Source organism: Equus asinus, chromosome 2 (assembly GCF_041296235.1).
Source record: "Equus asinus isolate D_3611 breed Donkey chromosome 2, EquAss-T2T_v2, whole genome shotgun sequence".
NCBI classification, from domain to species: domain Eukaryota; kingdom Metazoa; phylum Chordata; class Mammalia; order Perissodactyla; family Equidae; genus Equus; species Equus asinus.
This window is the reverse complement of record NC_091791.1, coordinates 110,747,474-110,766,925: the sequence shown is the minus strand read 5'-3', so window position 1 is coordinate 110,766,925 and position 19,452 is coordinate 110,747,474. Positions and strand designations below refer to the sequence as shown.

Here is a 19,452-nt window from a genome sequence, read left to right as displayed (position 1 = left end):
GCCGTGGGAGCTGGGAGGTGAATGCTGGCTCTTTTCCATTCTCATGACTGCGAATGGAACTGAAGGCCTCATGGCCATCCGGGACTCAGCAGAAAAAGTCCTGTTTTGTGAGGAACAGGCTGCAGACACCTGGGAGCTCATGAAAGCTCCGACCTGGCCTTTCTGGTATGTGGTGTGCAACAGCGAGGCTTCGCAGTAAGTCCAGGGTTCTCTGAGCTTTTTTCTGGTTGAAAAAACCCCAAATTCTAACTCAAGAACCATGAGTTTCCTTGACTGCATCTGTGCAGACAGCCTAGAAAATCAATGTCATGCAAATGCATGATTCACGTGGTTTTGCTGCATTTTCAGACTGAGAAACTCTGAGAATAGGCTCAAGACCTCATCGTTGGCTTGACCCGTAGGTGGATGGACATGACACTGACCGTCAGTGTGAATAAACAGCCTGCTGTGTTCTGAGCCTTGGAGTGACACCTGTGTGGGCATCGACATGAGACATTGCTTCAAGGAGGAGAGAGGGGCTGCTCCCTGCTACCGACCCCTCCTCCTGGACTGTCCTGGACTGTCCTGGCATGTGCTTTCTCCTGACCACTACTTTCTCAAAAATAAAGGTGTGTTGTTTCATTTATTAAGTGTTTACCTTGTGCCAGGCGCTCTGCTTACAAAGCTGCTTTAATCGACTTACATACTTCCTGCTTTACATACTTAGCTCTTTTACTCTAAGAACAGCCTGCAACATCGACACTGCTGTGCTCCTGTTTCATGAACAACGGGGAAACTGAGGCTGAGGGAAGTGACCTCCTGAGGCTCCAAAGCCAGAAGGGGTGGGGGCCATGGGAACCCAGCTCATGGGGCAGCAGAGCCTGCCTCAGGGCCCTCCTGTCCTTCCCAGGAGGTCCCTTTAGCCTCTTTTCTCTACTACACAGCCAGAAGGGCCACCTGGGGGCAGGTGAGTCACAACCTAAGGACCAAAGGTTTGCCCTTCTCCCAGGGCCCCAGTGTTTGTTTTCTCCACTCCCATGTGGATCTGATACCCAGAGGCCTGCAGCCGAGGCTTCTTAGAGCCACAGAAGGATGGCAGGCCCCCCAGCAACTGGCGCTGGACCCGGCGGGGGCTTACCTTCACTGCTTCCCAGCTGGAATTCACCAGATGCTGCCGGAAGGGCCCAAAACCTGAAACCAAGGAGACCGTTGTTTGTTCGGGCCAGCCTGGGGAGGGGATGTCTACTCCTGGGCTGCTCCCCGGGGGTACCTCCTGCTACTCCTAGGGCCACTGTGGGCCCACAGGAATGCCAGACATCCCCTTTCTTGTGGAGGCCTGCGACCTTGCCAGTCTGGGAGCATCTGCAGAATTCTCTTGTGTGAGGCATTGTGGAGGAGCCAAAAGGGAACATGGGGCCGACCCACTGCCAAGCTAGGACGGCTTGAGAGAGTGTGCAAAAATGTCCAGTTAAAGTGCATGCTTTGGAGAGAGCCTGGAAATACATCCCCGTGAATACGCACAGTTGTCTGCTAACAAAGGTGCAAAAGCAGTTCACTAGGGAACAGACACCCTTTCCAACACACCGGGCTGGGACAGTTGGGTGTACTGGCAGTCCGTAGAGACAGAAAGTAGATTAGTGGTTCCTAGAGCTGGAGTGTGTGTGTGTGTATGTGGGGTGGAATTAGGGAGTGTCAGCTAAGGGGAGTTGGCGTTTCTTTCTGGGCTAAGGAAAATGTTCTAAAATTGATTGTGATGATGAATGCATCACTCTGTGAATATACTAAAAGCCACTGAACTGCACACTTTAAATGAATGAATTGGACAGTATACGAATTACATCTTAATAAAGTTGTTACATTTTTTTAAAAAAAACAAAGGAACTACCGATACGTACAACTTAGATGAACAGCAAGGGAATTATGCTCAGTGAAAAAGCCCAATCTCAAAAGGATACATACTACACGATTCTATTTACGTAATTTGTGTAAAATAACATAATTATAGAGATGAAGAACAGATTAATGGTTGCCAGGAGTTAGAGACACAGGAAGGGGGTGTCTGTGGCTGTGAGGAATAGTTCGAGGGAACCCTGTGAGGTTGCTACAGTTATTTATTGTGCCGGTGGTGGTGACACAAAGCTACACGTATGATAAAACTGCATACAGCTGTACACACACACACACACACACACACACACACAGAGCGCTATACCAATGTCAATATCTTGGCTTTCATATTGAAGCTGTTAACGTTAGAGGAGCCTGGATGAAGGGTACAGGAGACCATACATACATTTCTTTGTAAATTCCTGTGAATCTATAATTATTAGTATTTCAAAATATAAATTTTTAAAAACATGCTCTTTGGTCCAGCATTTCTCAAATGCTAATATTATGTGGGCATATCTTGTTAAAATATAGAATCTGATTGTGTGGGCCTGGGATGATGCTGGAGATTCTGCATGCCTAACAAGCCCCTGGGTGGTCCTGATGCTACTGGCCCTCAGACTACCCTTTGAGCAGTGAGGCCGTGAACAAGTAGGGTCAGAATACTCGAAAGAAGGGAGAGAGTAGGTGGGGTAGAGGTTGGTTGGGGAAGACTCCTAGAGGAGGTGGGGGTGAGCCAGGACTTCACGGTGGGGAGGAGGCAGAGCGGCTGGAGGGGCCGGGCCTGGGCCGGTGAGCCCTCAGGGGGAGGCCCAGCTGGGGGAGGCCTCATTCTGGGAAGGAGCAAGAGCCAGGGATGCTGGGTGAGGTTTGTGGATGGAAGGGCTGGTTCCTTGTCCTGGGGACACTTACTTACACTGGGTACCACTTCATGATTTAATTGCCAGGAAGATTTCTAATAAAAGGCAATTAAGTAGAATTTTGCTTTGGGGAGGACAGCAAATCCCCTATGGGACTTGCTTAGGAAGGGTTTCCTGCTGGCCTGGGGAGAGGCCACATCTTGGGACTCTGTTGCCCTCTCAGTGTTCCAGCTACTCATTTTTACGGCACCCAAACCACTGGTGAGAGATTTGCACATATTGAGGTATATGGGGTAAGCTATTCTGGTTCAAAACTGATTCAGCTTGAACTAAAGAAGCCTGACTTATGGCCTGTCAGACACACATTGTCCATCTGCTTTCGCCATGAAAGTAAAGCATGCACTCTCTTCAGATGAGAACGCAGACTTCCCCTCCTAGGAGCCCAGTATCACTAACACCCTGTGATTAACTACTATGTAATAGTCCTGAAGGTAAGTTCCCCTTCTCTGACATCAGGGTCATGCTGACCTGCTAATTTGCAACTGAGTGGCTCCTTGAAACTTTGATGACTATGGATACTGGGCATGTTTAATGTGTGTTCTTTGTTCTAAAAAGGTGTAAGACTGTACTGAAAACTATGCTTGTCCAGAATGCTTTCTTCCTCTGTGGAGATGGCCTTCCTGGATTATAGTCCTCAGCCTGGCCTAAGTAAAGGTCACCTTATCTCTCTTATCTATAGAATGGTTATTGGCTATTTTGCATCCACACCATAAAGTGGCCCCTCCAAAGCTCAGGCCATGGCTTAGGTGGCAGCTGGGAGTAGTCAAAGACCTGAGCGTTGGGGGTCAGGCTTCTGCTTTTGCATCTCCACCCCACCACTTACCAGTTGGGTGACCTTGAGCAAGTTGCTTAGCTTCAGTGGCTTGGTTTTCTCATCTGTAAAATGGAGACTAATCATAGTAATCTAATAGAGTTGTTGTGAGGATTAAATGAATGAATAAAATGGAGCATTTGGAAAACTGTCTGGTGCATAGGAAGCAGTGTCGAGTGTTTTCCTTCATTACTGTTATAGTCACGTACCTCTCAGGATTGTTGTATGGATTAAACAATACTGTGTATGACATGCATTGTTTCCAGAACTTGGTAGGTGCTGTTGGAGGGGAAGAACTATTCTCTACCCTCTAGGTTCTTCTGGCTGTTCTAAGAATTAAAGAGACATGAGATAGAAGAACAGGAGAAAATCAAACAAAGTTTAACCAACGTGTATACGTGGGAGAAACCCAGGAAAACTAAGTAACTCCTCAAAACGGCCAAAGCCACCACCTTAAATACCACCTTCAGCTAAAAACAAAGGATGATGTTGGGAGCAGTGGTTTAGGACTTCAAAGGGGAGGAAGGCAATTCACACAGAGATGGAAAAGCAAATGTTTGATAAACAAGTGTTTGCCATGCCTTGTAAAGACAATGGATCCCAAGAGAGAACTTTGATAAAATGGGCCTTGCTAGGTGCCTTCCTGTCTGCCCCACCTAGAGTTATCTGTGGTGATAGTTCCTTCCTGGGACGGGGCTTCTAAAATGCTTTTAGACAGTTAGGGGGAAGGTCAAAGTTTCTTTCTGAGTCTTTTGTTCTTAAAAACAATCAAGCCAAAGAGACACATTTTGGTGTGGCAAATTCTGATTCCCCACAGTGCTCAACAAATGTCTAATCATTTTCCACTGTCTCCCCATGCAGTGCAGGATGGGCTCCAGCCAGACCCTTCCTCTGCCTGATGCTCTCTGATCACTTGGTGCTGGCCATTTCTCAGCCCCAAAGCCCCCTGAGCACTGTGCCTATCAGTCAGGCACCCCATCCTTACTTTTCCATAATGAAATTTCACTGCCTCTTTTGGCCTCTGTTTCTTTGTCCAGAAAGAGAAAGCCTTGTACTACTCAGAGTTCTCCTGAGAAACTATGTACACACACACACACACACACACCCAGAGTCATCCATTGCTTAACAAGGGATATGTTCTGAGAAATGCATCATCGGGCAATTTCATCATTTTGCGAACATCATAGAGCATACTTACACAAACCTAGCTGGTATAACCTGCTACACATCTACGCTTTATGGTACCAATCTTATGGGACCACTGTTGCATATGCTGATTGGTGTTGACCAAGACATCATGTGGCACATGACTTGCATATTTATATATATGAATGTATGTATATATAGAGAGAAAGAGCTTTATTATAAGGTATTGGCTCATGTAATTATGAAGGCTGAGAAATCCCAAGATCTGCCATCTGCAAGCTGGAGACCCAGGAGAGCCAGTAGATTTCAGTCCAACTCTGAAGGCCTGAGAACCAGGAGCACTGACGGTGTAAGTCCCAGGAGGGACTTCTGCAGACAAATATCCTAGTTCGTGCTCTCAGGCAGAAAGAATTCGACTGTCCTCCACTCTTTTATTCTATTTGGACTCTCAGTGCATTAGCTGAGACCCACCCATATTGGGGCAGGCCATCTACTTTACTGAGCCCACCCATTCAAATGTTAATATCTTCCACAAACACCCTCACAGACACATCCAGAGTGTTTAACCAGATACCTGGGCACTCCGAGGCCCAGTCAAATTGACACAGAAAATTAACCATCACCAGGCCTAAAGGATGGTGTGACCAGGCCTGGGGACCCTCTTCATCTCTCCTCCAGAGTGCCCATGCTCCGCCCCTGTGGCGGAGGCCAGCCACTGTCAGATGGGCAGGTGATGGCTGGAACCTCATTTCTCGGTGGGTAGTGGGCTACAGACACAGGTGGCACCTCCAAGGCAGCTTCTCCTGGAACACAGCTGAGGTTTTGAGTTCCATCTGATTATTGGGAGGTATTTCTCAGTTCATACGGATTCTGAGACTGGGAGGAGCTGCGGTTAAAGATCACCCTCTGAACCCCCAGCCCGCCGGACCTCAGGCCTTTAGAGCAGGAGCCAGCTCTGGAGAGGACTGTGCCTCCAAAAGTTCCTGGGCCACTAACAAGGTCGGTGCACCGTGGGGAAAACTTCCTCAGGGAATATAAGTTTAGGACAGGATGTCCCGGGAAGTGAGTGATGTCCTCTGACTTTGACTGAATCCTATAGAATCAATAAGATTATAGCTGCCACTGAGAGCAGCCTGCCCCCCAAAAAAATTTTAGAAAATAGTGAAATTAAGGAAAAGTCACTAAGAAACCAGGTACCTCCTGGGATGATGGTAGGAATGCTAAAAATGCAGCGACACACAAAGATCACGTCCTGCTTTAGCATCATCCTCAGATCATCTCTAATCTGTTTTAAATCAGGAGAAATCACTCGGCAAGTGAAGGTTTGAAGCTCTTGTTTTGCAGGCTCCAACCTTATACTTTAAACCTGGCAGGCCCTGGAGTGGAACTTGCGAAAGGCGCTCGAGAAATCTTCTCTCCGAATCGAGGGGGTCCTTTGGAGGCATGCAGGTTTTCCCAGTCTCCCATTGATATTGTTGGTGCCAGCGAGAACGCCTTGATCTCGAGACAGTTTGTCAGAGTCCTTGTTCCCCTACCATCTGTCTACGTGACAATTGTCTTGGCGAGATTTATACAAGAAGCAAATCCAATTAAATGAAAAGCCTGCCCCTGGCAGCTCGAAGCATTTTTAATAAAGGAAGCCCACACTCTGAAAGCCAGTAGGCATTCCCAAATCGCTCCTGATGATCAGGTACTTCATCAAACAATCTAGAGTTTGCCAGCAAGCCACAAGCTGACAGGACAGAGCAGGGGTCCATGCGAGTCTGCGACTTGCCACCGTGCTTCAATTTTCATATTTCATTTGTGACAAGCGTTGTGTTTATCAGGGGTACAGTTTCCTTAGGAATTCAAGAGTAATTTGAACCACTCCATCTCTATACCCCAAATAACTCGAATGAGAACAAGGGAGATAAAAGGTTTTCAAAAGAACTTTCTTTTTTCTCAGAAGGTTAACAGGAATTTGATTATAGTCTGAAAATATTAAGATAGGTAACTTTCAATTTTCCCTGCACACAGGAATCCTTATCTCTTCTAAGATTCCTTCATCGGACACAATTCAAAAACCTTAAAATATGCCAAATGTGTCAAACTGAAAATAAAGAGCTTTCTGAAGAAATCCAGTCCTCCAGGGACCAGCTGTGACAATGACAGGGGTGGCTGGGGTGGATTTTGGATGTGCTGATGAAAGGCAGGAGTGGGCAGCTACCATTCTTTCTGAGTTGACCTGTTAGGGTCAGAGTCTCCCGCTGGTGGCTCTCCGAGGTGCTTAGTGTTCCCTGGGCGGCTGAGAGTCTCCAGTGTGGGGACAGGGGCTGCGTGCTCCCCTAGGGGTGGTCATTGTAGACGGACTGTCCTAGCCTTAAGAGGCCCCGTCTTTTCTGGGTCCCCACCTCCTCCTTCCTTGCTATGTAACTGCACCCCAATGGATGCCACACGGGCTCATTCGGCTCCAGATTCAGGGACAGTAGGCACCAGCCTCAGTTTCTGCCCTGATGGGCTGAAGGACAAGATCTGAGCCTAAGCTGCACGTGGGCACCTGTGTGTCTGCCACTCAAGAGGTGTTGGAAGTGAATGGCAGGACAGAAGCATAAAAACCTCGCTGTCCCCTGATTGTTTGTTAATAGGGCATGGCAGGAAGTTAGCTTCCAGCTGGAATTACTTGCACCACCAGTTGCCACTCTTTTCTCCCCAGGAGGAAACTGTTTACGACCAGGATGAGGAAAGTGCGCAGTCCACCGCCAGGCTAAAAGCAGCAGCAAATGGGAAAGCAGAAAAACAGTCTTACCGGTCACCACCACACAGCTGGACTGGGAATCCATGAAACTGGAGTCAGGAGGGTGCGCCTGCACCTCGGTGGGTCAGGTGGCTGGGGCGCAGCTCGGGGCACCTGGCTCTCTGAGCACTGGGTGCCTCTCCAGGTTGGTGGCCGGCTCCTGTGGGGTCGGGGGGCATCCAGGCTTGTCCGGCTGCCGGGCCCCCACCGCGTTCTGGGGCCCCAAACGGCTGAAGACTCTGGGGTGGGGGGTGGGGTGGTAAGGCGATGCCTGTTGAGAGTAGAAACAGCCAGCTCCGGACACAGAGGCTGCGGCAACAGACAAGGACTTTCCGGACACTTAAGTCTTGGTCCGTCTTTTGCTCAGTGCGGTTCAAAGTGAGCCATGAGTTTGGCGACCAACTGTCCCGATTTGCCCGGGACTGAGGGGTTTCTGGAATGGCGGGGGCGGGGGGGTGGCGGGTAGGGACTGAAATGTGCTCAAACAGGTACAGTCCCGGACAAATCAGGACGGTGGGTGACCCTACAAATTGTTGCGACCCTGTTTTCTCCTCTTTAGTAATCTCCCCCAGAGCCCCTCATTGTGTTTGGTCATTACGACTTGGTGAAATTTGGTTGCTGTTGAAACTGATTCTGCAAAATGTGTTTTTAAAAAGGTCGGGGGCGGGGAGGGAGAAAAGAAAACCAAAACCCAAACCACGGCTGGAGCTTATGGTTAAGAGAGTTAGTGAAAGCCCCTGCTGCCTGTAAGCTGTGGGTCCTCAGGCAATTTAACCTCTCTGTGTCTTTGCCCCTTTCTGTGAAATGAGGATGATCACAGCACCCCCCTCTTGAATGGAGACTTATTGAGTCCCAAGCACTGTCCCAAGCCCTGGCAGCCCTGGGGGGCAGAGGCTCACACAGCCCGCTGTGCCCTCACAGGCTTCCCAGACTGTGCTCTTACCATCAGACGTTCGGGCTGCGAAAAGCGCTTAACACGGTTTTTGACTACAGGCACCACTAGACGTTAGCCACCAGGGTCGAGCTTTCCACCCGGCTCGGCAGGCATTCTTCCGCCTTTTTAATGGGGTCAGAGTGACCAAAAGAGCTAACATTTGGGGCTAGTTTCTCTACTGAAGAAGCCACGTCATGCAACATCTTGACCTTTCAGAATACACTATTTAAAAAAACCAAGATTTTTCTTAACCAAAAATACTTTTTAAAAAAGCTGTCTAATGGGAAGGACAAAAAACAATTCTCTTTCCCCATCTAGGCATAGCCTTGAGAAGCTCCACCCAGGGGAATCCAGCAGAAATTCTCCAGTCTCACACTGCTTGCCCACGTTCACCCTGTATTGGAGGGCGTGGCCTACACGCACTTATGGTCTTAATTGGCCCCCTGATAAAAAAAAAAAAAGGTACCCCCCCCCCCCCACTTAATTGGGATCACTGCTGAGGACTAGACTTCACCTGATACCTTCCTGGGATGAGGAACCAACGGCCGTTCCTTTTAATTGGCCCCTGGTGTGGGCTGCAGGCTTATTTATGGCAGAGGACAGGTGGGAAGTGGCATTCGTCCTCAGTGGCCTCCCCCTGCCTGCTCTGGGGAGCCGGGGCCACCTTGTCGTCAGAGGATGCACAGGGCTTTGCACTTCACTTTGTTTTGAGATTAAGGTAGACCATATAGAAATTCAAGTTTGAAAGCCATCCCCCAGTTTCTCATGCTCCCTGGGGCATCGTTGAAGTTATCTCAACCTCCCATGGTGTCCGGCAACCCTGGTTCACGTCACTTACCTTGTTCTTCTATCAGGAGGGTTTTGCTCGCTCATCATGGTTATGAATGGGGGTATTAGATCACTAGAAATGCCCACATTTGTCAAGGTGGTTGTTGCTAGGGTCAAACTCTGATACCGACATTAACTAATGAGATCTGGGTATCTAACTGGTGTTTCCTAATGTTAACTTATCTTGCCTCAAAACAGACTCCTCAACTGCTAAGACTCCAAGTTCTTAATGATGCTGCTTTTCTGATAAGGAAGTTGCAGTTTTTATTTTTATTTTTTCAGGATTTGGCATGAGTGATTCTTACATTAAACTAGAATGTATCCTGGAATTTGCACTTTCCTGTAATTCACTTATTTTTTTATGTCCTAATATTTCCTTTAATTTTGCAATTAATAAAAAAGAAAATGAGATGGGGGCTGGCCCAGTGGCGCAGCGGTTAAGTGCACACGTTTCCGCTTCTTGGTGGCCCGGGGTTCGCTGGTTCCGATCCCGGGTGCGGACATGACATGGCTTGGCAAAAGCCATGCTGTGGTAGGAGACCCACAAATAAAGTAGAGGAAGATGGGCATGGATGTTAGCTCAGGGCCGGCCTTCCTCAGCGAAAAGAGGAGGATTGGCAGCAGTTAGCTCAGGGCTAATCTTCCTCAAAAAAAAAAAAAAAGAAAATGAAAGATGTAAAATAGTTTTACTTAGCCATGGTGACATGTCTATGATGACATTCATCCTCACCTGGAAGAAAAAAACACACATTTTCACTCTCTAAAATGAAAACAGTTCAGAGAAGTATGGATTTTGAGGTCTGATACCCACGCTTTTATTTCTTCTTCCGTCGTAAAAGCAAATGGTCTCTAACAATAGCTGATGTCAAACACAATCTTTAGGCCAATGAAATACAGTTGGCCTGAGAACGCATAAGTAACGAAAGAGAGGGGTTTTATTTAACAGAAAGCACAGTGATCTCCCCTACAAGTTAGATTCCTGGGAGGAAAATATCTGTAATCATATTTGACTCTGGGATTAAGAGGGCAAGGTGTGACTCTCTGTCAGTGAACCGGAAAGTGGGCAACGGCACGCACGTGTTCTCACCCGGGATGACCAATGGGGGTTCCAAGATTACAAAAACCTAAGATCAAAATATTTCGAGCTTTGAACCAACATAAAACTTTTCTGGATTTGTTTTAAATATCTCATTGGCAAGTTGTGGCTTGCTGCTTCAGCAAGAAAAACGGTTAGAAGGGTTTGTTTATTGTCTCCGACACAAACAGCTCTTACCACACACTGTACACTTGACACAAATGAAATGTAATCAAACTGGGCAAACTCCTCTCAGGAGGTGTGGACAATAAATCAATCAACCAAAAGTACTAGTGATTAACAGAATGATAACAAAAGCTCCGTTCTGTGTCAAACATCACTGCTTCCAGATCCCTTCCTTAGCTCTACCATAAAGCAGAGAATTCCTATCCAAACTGCCGCTTGTCAAAGCACCAACAGATTCTCCAGAAATGTCCCTCTTCCAGGGTAGCTTTGGGACTCATCTTCCCCTGTTTGTTTGCCTTTTCAGCTTAATACTCCAATGGGGTCTGACACCCAGTTTCTGGAGAAAGTTAGATAGTAAACATCTTAGGCTTTGCAGGCCCACAATCTCTGTTGCAACTATTTAACTCTGCTGTAGTCCCATCAAAGCAGCCTTAGATGATATGCAAATGATGGGCGTGGCTATGCTCCAATAATTATTCATGGAAGCTGAAGTTTGAATTTCATATAATGCCCATGTGTCGTCAACTATTCTTCTTCTTCTTTTTTTTGAGGAAGATAAGCCCTGAGCTAACTGCTGCCAATCCTCCTCTTTTTGCTGAGGAAGACTGGCCCTGAGCTAACATCCGTGCCCATCTTCCTCTACTTTATATGTGGGACGCCTGCCACAGCATGGCTTGACAAGCGGTGCCATGTCCACACCTAGGATCTAAACCGGCGAACCCCGGGCTGCCGAAACAGAAAGTGTGCACATAACAGCTGAGCCACCGGGCTAGCCCCCTATTATTCTTCTTTTGATTTTTTCCCAACTATTTACAAATGTAAAAACTATTTTGAGCTCAAAGGCTATACAAAAATAGGCGGTGGGCTGGGTTGGGGCTGTGGGCTGTAGTTTGCCAAACTTGGTACTAGAATACAGTTTTTCTTCTATAGGGAACATGATACGGCTGGTGATAAAATGACCTTATGGTATGCATGAACAAATTTTCAGTTAAGTGAGTAAATAGATTATAATTAAAATCAAAACGAAGATTAAGTGATTTAGAATATTCCGTCAAAAAACCCATTGCTTTCCCTGTTTTGTTAGGTTTGTCCAGTGTTAAATTAGAAGTGCATTCTAAATAAATGTGGCAAATAGTTTTGCTTTCAGAACTATAGTATTTATGATTTTTACAGCTGTGGAATAAGCGTACTGAGGCAGTTACCAATTAATACGCTTTCTTTCTCATTGATGTGCGACTGTCGCTTGTTCTAGATAAGATTTGGGTCCAACATGCAGGTAAGGACAGATTCTGAACCTGAACTTCATTTTTTTGAGGTTTCAGATGCCATATATTCATAGTTTTAGCCTTTCTACTAAAACATAGCTTTTAAATGCTTATGGCACTTAAAAATTAAAAATTTGAGACTTTTATAACATTCTGAAATAACCATTTCTTTCAAAACAGTTGGGAAGTTGCTATTTTAGTGACCATGTTACAACGCTGGGATTATCTTTAACATTCCATGGGAAACTGGTATAGAAGATACTAGTTTTTATAACTTCAGCTATGAATTATGAATTAAAAGCTTGAAAATTAGTGTTTTAAAACTTCTGGCAGCCTGCTATGGTACATCGTAAGGTATTTTCCCTGTATTTTACAGGAGAAAGGTTTGCCTATATTTTTCTTCTGTCTTATATTTTTCCCTTGATTTCTGCTAAGCCTTGATCTTTTTTCTTTTTTTAAGGACTGCATCTCCTTGACTGAAAAGTAGCAACTGTTGCAACAGGAATTTGTTCCCTTATTAAAATCCACTAGTTTGCTAGCCCTGTTGTTTAAATACTGGATTTTTCTTTGAAATTTCACGAATACCTTGGGAATGGCTAGAACAGTTGTGTTCTCAACACTGAGAAAATTCCTGTGGAGATGAATGAGGCCAGATGGAGGCTGCCGCAGAGCGCTTAATGACCTCACGGAATGGAGGAGAGGACCATACTGAAAACACGCCCAGGTCTTCATGGGGCCCCTATTTTCCGGTATATATGGATACATTATATTTTTATTTTTTTCTTGCTTAGGGTCAAGGGAAATTTTAGTGTCAGAAGTGAGTGCTAAGTGGCTGAGTAGGTTTGCGGAAGCTTTAGAAACTCAACAACTTGTTTATAGACAGTCTGATTGTCTACTCAGAAAATCTATGATAATTGACTTTAAAAACTATTGGACCTCATAAAAGTGGCTAGATATGAGACTAGCATGTACCCAAGGCAACATTTTCTTATATACCAGTAATAACCAATTAGAAAATGTAATTGGAAAAAAGAAAGAGCCCATTCATAATAGCCGACAAATATCAGAAATTTGTAGGAGTAAGCCTAGCATGAAATGTCTTAGATCCATTTGTAAGAATTCTAGAACTTTAGCCAAAAAGAAGCATAAAAGACCTGAATACACCTAGGTGGGCTTCTCTTCTTTGATGGGAAGACTCAGAAGCTTAAAGATGTTAACGCTCTGTAAGTTAATGTTCCAGACTAGATGCAATCCTGATATCCTCAACCAGATCCGAATATATTAACCAGCTGGTTTGAATATTTGATGAGGAAGGTCTTGTCCTCCCAGATACCCAAACATGATAATAAAGCTATGGTAATTAAAGTAGTATTGTATTGTCATAGAAATAGTGACAGTCAATAAAACAACAGCTGTAATGTATATGGGAATTTAATATATGACTTAGGAAGTAATTCCAATTAGTGGGGGAAAGAATGGATTTAACTTAATGCTTAAATTTAAACATTTAATGGTGTGGAACCAACTGGCTATATACTACTGTATATTACGCCACGTACATAAATAAATTCTGGTTGGGTTTAAAATTCAAATCTAAAGACCAAAACAATAAAAATATTGAAAGTAAATGTAAAAGAATTTACTTGCTAATTTTTGGGTAGTTTCGGTCTATCCAAGCAAGACAGAAAGTCCAGAAACTATACAGGAAAAGAAGCATTTCACTAAATGTAAACAAGAACAAGGAACAAGAGTTGAATGAGAAGCAGGGAACTTTTCAGTCTATAATTCATTATTTTTTTCCCCTGAAGGAGCATGTATTTGAGTACTATGTGAGTAAGTTAAAAAACAACAGAAAAACTTAAAAAACTGTAATAAGAAGAAGTATGTTTTCAGCAGAGATGAATAAGCCTTTAGCCCTACGTGCCAACAGCTTACGTAACACCCATGGTTATGAGGGCCTCAACAAAGGCTTGTAGGAGAAGAACTATTCCTCTACCTTCCAGGTCCTTCTGGCTGATCTAAGAATTAAACTGATGTGAGACAGAAGAACAGGAGAAAATCAAACAAATTTAATAACATGAATACATGGGAGAAATCCAGGAAAACTGAGTAACTCCCAAAATGGCTGAAGCCACCACCTTAATTAAATATCATCTTGAGCTAAAGACAAAGGAGGATGTTGGGGTAGCAGTTTGGGACTTCAAAGGGAAGGAAGGCAATTCACATGGAGATGGAAAAGCAAATGTTTGGTAAACAAATGTCTGTCATACTGTGCAAAAACAATGGGACATGGGCAGGACTTTTATTAAATGGGCCTTGCTATGTTTCTCCCTGTTTACACACCTAGTTTATATTATACTATAGTTATCTTATGGTATTGGCTCCTTCCTGGAACTGGCCTTCTATCTCATATCTTTTAGGCAGTTTGGGAAAGGTCAAAATTTCTTTCTGAGTTTTTTGTTCTTAAAAATAATCAAGCCAAAGAGACACATTTTGGGGTGGCAGATTCTTTTTTAAAAAGTTATTTATTTATTTATTTATTTTTGGTGAGGAAGATTGGTCCTGAGCTAGCATCTGTACCAATCTTCTTCTATTTTTTATGTGGGATGCCACCACAGCATGGCTTGATAAGTGGTGTGTAGGTCCACGCCCAGTATTTCAACCAGCGAACCCCGGGGCTGACAAAGCGGAGCACACGAACTTAACCACTATGCCACCAGGCAGCCCCTGAGGTGGCAGATTCTGATCTCCCACAGGCTCAAGGCACAAAAAAAGAGATTTGTAGGGGCCGGCCTGGTGGCATAGTGGTTAAGTTTGTGCATTCTGCTTTGGTGGCTCAGGGTTCACAGGTTTGGATCCTGGGCATGGCCCTACACACACTGCCCATCAAGCCATGCTGTGGCAGTGTCCTACATACAAAATGGAGGGAAGTTGGCACAGATGTTAACTCAGCGACAATCATCCTCAAGCGAAAAGAGGAAGATGGGCAATAGATGTTAGCTCAGGGCTAGTCTTCCTCACCAAAAAAAAAAAGAGAGAGAGAGATATTTGTTTCCACCTCAGGGCCTTTGCACTTGCTGTAACCTTTGCCATTTACCCTTCCCATATGCTCAGCCCTTTCACTTTCTTCATATTTTTGCTTCCCTTTCGTTTTTTTTTTTTTTTCCCTTAGCTCTTATTTAACATACCATTGTGCTCTATCTCCTGTCCACTCCTGCTCACTGGAAAGTAACTGCCGTGAGGAAACTTTTATGTGCTTTGTTTACTGCTGAATCTCTAGAATCTAGAACAGTATAGCGCACATAGTGGAAGCCTAATAAATATGTGTTGAATGAAGACACAGTGTTTGGAGGAGTTGAAGCTGGGCACCTGAAGGTTACCATAAATATTCAATAAGAAGATGATTACCCCTGGACCTTGTTCCCAACACAGACACAGATGAAAAGAAGTTAATCTTGATAATTTACTATTGTCTTGTTTAACCTGAGGGGTGACTCAAGGGTCACAAGAATTTATGAGCTTGTTTTACAGAAGAAAAAGAATGCCTTCAAGGAATTTACAATCACCAGATAACCAGTCCCCAGGGGCTATTGATGCCCAGAAGTCTGATTGCCCAAGAGCTTATCTGGAGTGAAAGAAACACCGATTTCCCCTTTGTTTCTCCAAAACTCCTCCTCCTGAGCTCCTTAGCTGTATAAAACCCGCTGCTTTCTTCTTTTGTTAAGGTGGGTTTGCGAGAACCCATCCTCCTGCCTTCTCATTTTGGCCAATTCGAATAAGCCTTTCTCCATCTCCAAGCACCCATGTCTCAGTGATTGGCTTATTGTGAATGGGCACATGAATCGAGATTAAGAGGTCTGATATCATAGTGAAGTGTCCCGAATGTCATGCCCAGGGAGACCTGTATTTCCATTACTGCAGAAAATGAAATCTCAAACTTCCAAGAGGTGACTCAAAGGTGGCATAAAGGGGGGCCTCCAGCTCCTGGCTGCAACAATGTGCACACTGCTGCAACAGGCAACGGAAGCAGAATTGGGGCTTTTTTCCATTCCATGCATGGGGGTGCCCTGGTCCCTGGCAAGTTGGTTGCTCCACGGTGGGGGTGCATCATGGGGAGCAACTAGGAGGCTCCCCTGATGGGCTGTTTTCTGGGGTGGAGGGACAAGGCAGGCAGGTGAGTTCCAGACCAGTCTTGGGGGCAGAGGTCCACAAGGGCTGAGCATGCAGCTTGCAGGTGCCAGTCCACAAGGGCAAACTTCAGAGCTGCCAACCAAAGAGGGCAGGCACCAGCTGACTGATCACAGGCCTTTGGGTTCCAAGGCTGCCGGCATTTTAAAACCACCCCTGCTCCCACCTCCCCTGTAAAAAAACACCTTGAAACCGGCCAAGAAAAAGAAGTACTGCACAAACAATTGCCTCTCATTGAATTTTGCTATTTCAAGTGAGCACAAGCTTGAACATTTAATAAATAAAAGTATTAGTTATCAGCAAAAATGGGCACAATACAGTTGTCAGGAAAAAAACCGAAAAGAGTGAAATGGGCAGAAAAGAGGACGGGATGTTCTCGTCATGTGTGCCATTGATTGTCTTTGAGTTATTTTTCCATGTCCATTTTCTAAAAGGAATAATGAAAATGATTCTTGCCCATAGAAATAAACCTAAAGGAAGGAAGTGGGAAGGGGCGTGGAGAGGGGGTGCTGGATGCAGGCGGTGGGGGTGCGAACGGTTTCTTCTGCGAAAGAATTAGAGGGCATAATAAGTACTCCTCGGAGGTGGCCAACTCGCTTTGCAAACTGTTTAGGGATCCGAGGGTCGCTAGAGAAGAAGATCACGCAGCGCGGGCCCAGGTGCCAAGGGCGGGCGAGGGCGCAGCCCCGGGGGAGGAGACGCGGAGGGGACGCGGGCAGCTCCGGGGCGGGGCGCGGCGCGGCCGGAGCGGAGCATGGAGGCGGCCGCGGCGGCGAGCGGAGCTGCAGGTACAGTATCCCGTACACAGTGGAAGCCTCCTAAGAGCGTGTGGAAGGAGGTGAGGGCCGCTGCAGCCGGCCAGCCCGGCGCCCGCCCGCCTCCGCCTCCGCCGGCCGCCGCGGCCCCTCCCCGCGGCTCGGGTTTCAATGGCTGGGCCGGCCGAGGGCTCCGGGCCCCCGCGCCTCAAAGCGACACCGTAAACAGCGCGCCGCGGCCAGGGAAACTTTCCCGGAGTCGGCGCCAGGGGTCGCGGGCCGCGCACCTGTCGCCGCCGGGGGACGAGACGGGCTGGCGGGCGCGCGGCCCGGGACGTCGGGGGAGGGCAGTCTCGGAGGGTCGCGGTCACCACTCTCCCGGCCGTGCGGGCGTCGGAGCCGCTGCCTCGGCGGGGCCAGCTGCCTGCCTTCCCGCAGCCGCAGGGGCCTCGTCTGGGCAGTGGGCGCGGTGCGGGGACTTCGGCTTGGCGGCCCGGGGGACGGCGGGGAGTCCGGACTTGAGCCCGCGCCCCGAGCCCCTCGGCCCCCGCCCCCAGGAGGGGCCCAAAGCGGTGCGACTTCCGAATCTGAAAGCACGCAGGACAAATCCCCAAAGGGCTCTCCGCCTGCCCCGCCGAGGCGAGGGGCGTTGGATGCTGAGAAAGTGCCTCTTTCGCTCCTGCATCCTTCTCTTCCCGCGGGGACCAGCGGCAGGAAGGGCCCCTCGGCCGGGTCCTCTCGTCCCTTCCACGTCCCGGCTGGCCCGCGGGGCGCGGCCGCAGGTGGCCAGCCCTGCCCCCACGTGCAGTTGGACCCCGCCGCCGCTTCCTCCCGCCGCACATCTCCATTGGAAGCCATCAGGGGGGACGACTTGTTTTTATGACCTGCATTTAAAAGCTGTGACTCTGAGTTGTTTTTCCTCTGACTTCCAGTGAGTGAGTTAAGGAGAGAAGGTGGCGGGTAGCCAGTGGTATGAATTGGTTACATTCCTTGTGAAAGTTTTCATTGGTCTAGATACTTAGGGTTTTGTCTCTATTTTTAGAGAGGGAGATTCTGTTTCGTCTTTGATTTTTTCCTATGGTCTTTTCTGGAAAGTTGGTCGTTGTGGCTGTGGATCGTGAGTGCTGTTGCCAGTTTATATGTCTGAGAACTGGGGCGAGGAAAAAAATCACTGCTCTTTGGGGCTCATCTTCGTCATCCCCCAAATGGGGAAGATTCTGCCCACTTAGGGACTTATTGTACAACAATATCTCATATATTTTTAAACCCTTAGCAAGCCTGCGCACAGAGTCGGTCAATCCCAGCTTTTCCCTTCCCCACCCCTCAGAGCGGTGCCATGAGGCAGAGGTCGTCCCCGCTATTGCCTTAGAGTTGTGCTTGTTCTGCCCAGGCCTACTCCATTTTAATGGGAAAAGTGATGGTAATTTCATCTTCTGGAAAAGTGTAGTTGGCCAAAACAGTCTAAGGATTTTCCTGTATTCATTTCAGCATTCGCTGTGGCTTTCGTGGTTGCTGATGGCCCAGATGACACACAGCAGTTGCTCGTTAATCATTTCCACATGTGCTCCATCCTTATGGGTTGCAGTTTTACATAGCTGAACTGCTGCCCCTGCTTTGATAGCCCGTTTCCGGAAAGGGCTTGAGTACATCATGTCTACGTGGGAATCCTTCCTTTAGCAAGGAAGCATTACACTGAGAATCAAGCATTCAGAGGAGGAGGCTGTCTCCCAGCCTGCACTTAGTTCTAGCGTGAAAATATAGAGAAAGGGCAGGTGACATTGCTGTGGGAGTTGTGTTCTGTATCAATATTGGTGTGTCTGGTTGAGGGGTGCTATCCAATGGGGCTTTGGGATGCCCCCCAATCATTCAAGACATGCCCCAGGACCACACACCAGTTCTCTCTCTCTGAGAGTATGTGTTGTTAATTACCCTGATGCTGGAGACCTTCTTAGGTTCCACCAGACCATCTGTTGCTGTCATGTCAGCTTGGAGTCTAGTGGGAAGGAGAAAGAAAGTCAGACACAGCCCGCTTCTGTGACTCTGCTCATCCTTTACCTCCACCTTCCCTCATCTGTAAACTAAGTAATTGACCTGCCTCAGAGCCGACTGCTGGGCCAGTGGTGAAATTTAGAGTAGGCTCTGAGAAGCCCATTTGTTTTGCACTCCTCCCTTCTGTTTACACACAAATGGAAGCGTTTGTGCAAATTACTTATTTTATGATCTCCATTTAGGAAGTCGGTTTACCGTTCCAACTTAGAAAAGTTGGGTGTTGGACAGTTTGCCCTGGGAATGGAGCAGAGCTTTAGAGATAGAAAGGCTAGCAAGCAAGGAGGAAAACCCAAGACGACTCTGAAGCTCGGGTTGGGGGAAACAGGGACAGTGGTGACACTAAGATAGGAACCCACCCCCGGAGGGGTTATACATGATGCAATCTAGACAGAGTGCTTTCAGACTGTTTCAGAACATGCCTCCCCTAGGAGACACTGAAGAGTTAGTCAGAAACACTAACCCAGAGCGTAGGAGGACTCTAGAAGGGCCAGTGCCTCCCCTGAGCTCTCCTGGGGACCCCTGTTGCTGAGTGGAGAGAGAGCAGAGCAGACGGAGGCCTGGGAAGGGCGTCCCCTGGGAGATGGGAGGAGGAGAGGAGCTAGCTGAGGGCACAGCTGGAGGGCTTGGAGAGGGAGAAGTTCTGAGAACTTGGTGTG

The 19,452-nt window shown here is 47.1% G+C and overlaps 2 protein-coding genes across 11 annotated transcripts in view; one reads left to right on the top strand and one right to left on the bottom strand.

Moving 5' to 3' along the window:
• Positions 1–7,710, bottom strand: part of PGPEP1L (pyroglutamyl-peptidase I like) — a 33,909-nt gene extending 26,199 nt beyond the window's left edge. For both annotated transcript variants that reach the window (XM_070496193.1, XM_014849605.3), the window contains exons 1-2: positions 7,529–7,710; positions 1,118–1,170 (exon numbers count right to left, since the gene is read on the bottom strand). In XM_070496193.1, the coding sequence (XP_070352294.1) occupies positions 1,118–1,170; positions 7,529–7,562 (87 nt within the window). In that variant the 5' untranslated portion in view covers positions 7,563–7,710. The remainder of the gene's footprint in view (positions 1–1,117; positions 1,171–7,528) is intronic.
• An 8,545-nt stretch (positions 7,711–16,255) lies between these two features.
• The window catches only part of LOC106836606 (protein FAM169B), a 90,999-nt gene continuing 87,802 nt past the window's right edge, over positions 16,256–19,452 (top strand). For 2 of the 9 annotated variants that reach the window (XM_070496150.1, XM_044762632.2), the window contains exon 1: positions 16,354–16,780. In XM_070496150.1, the coding sequence (XP_070352251.1) occupies positions 16,747–16,780 (34 nt within the window). In that variant the 5' untranslated portion in view covers positions 16,354–16,746. Of the gene's footprint in view, positions 16,831–16,935; positions 17,679–19,452 lie in introns of those variants that run through there. The other 7 variants (XR_011497642.1, XR_011497639.1, XR_011497640.1 and 4 more) reach the window with 7 other exon arrangements.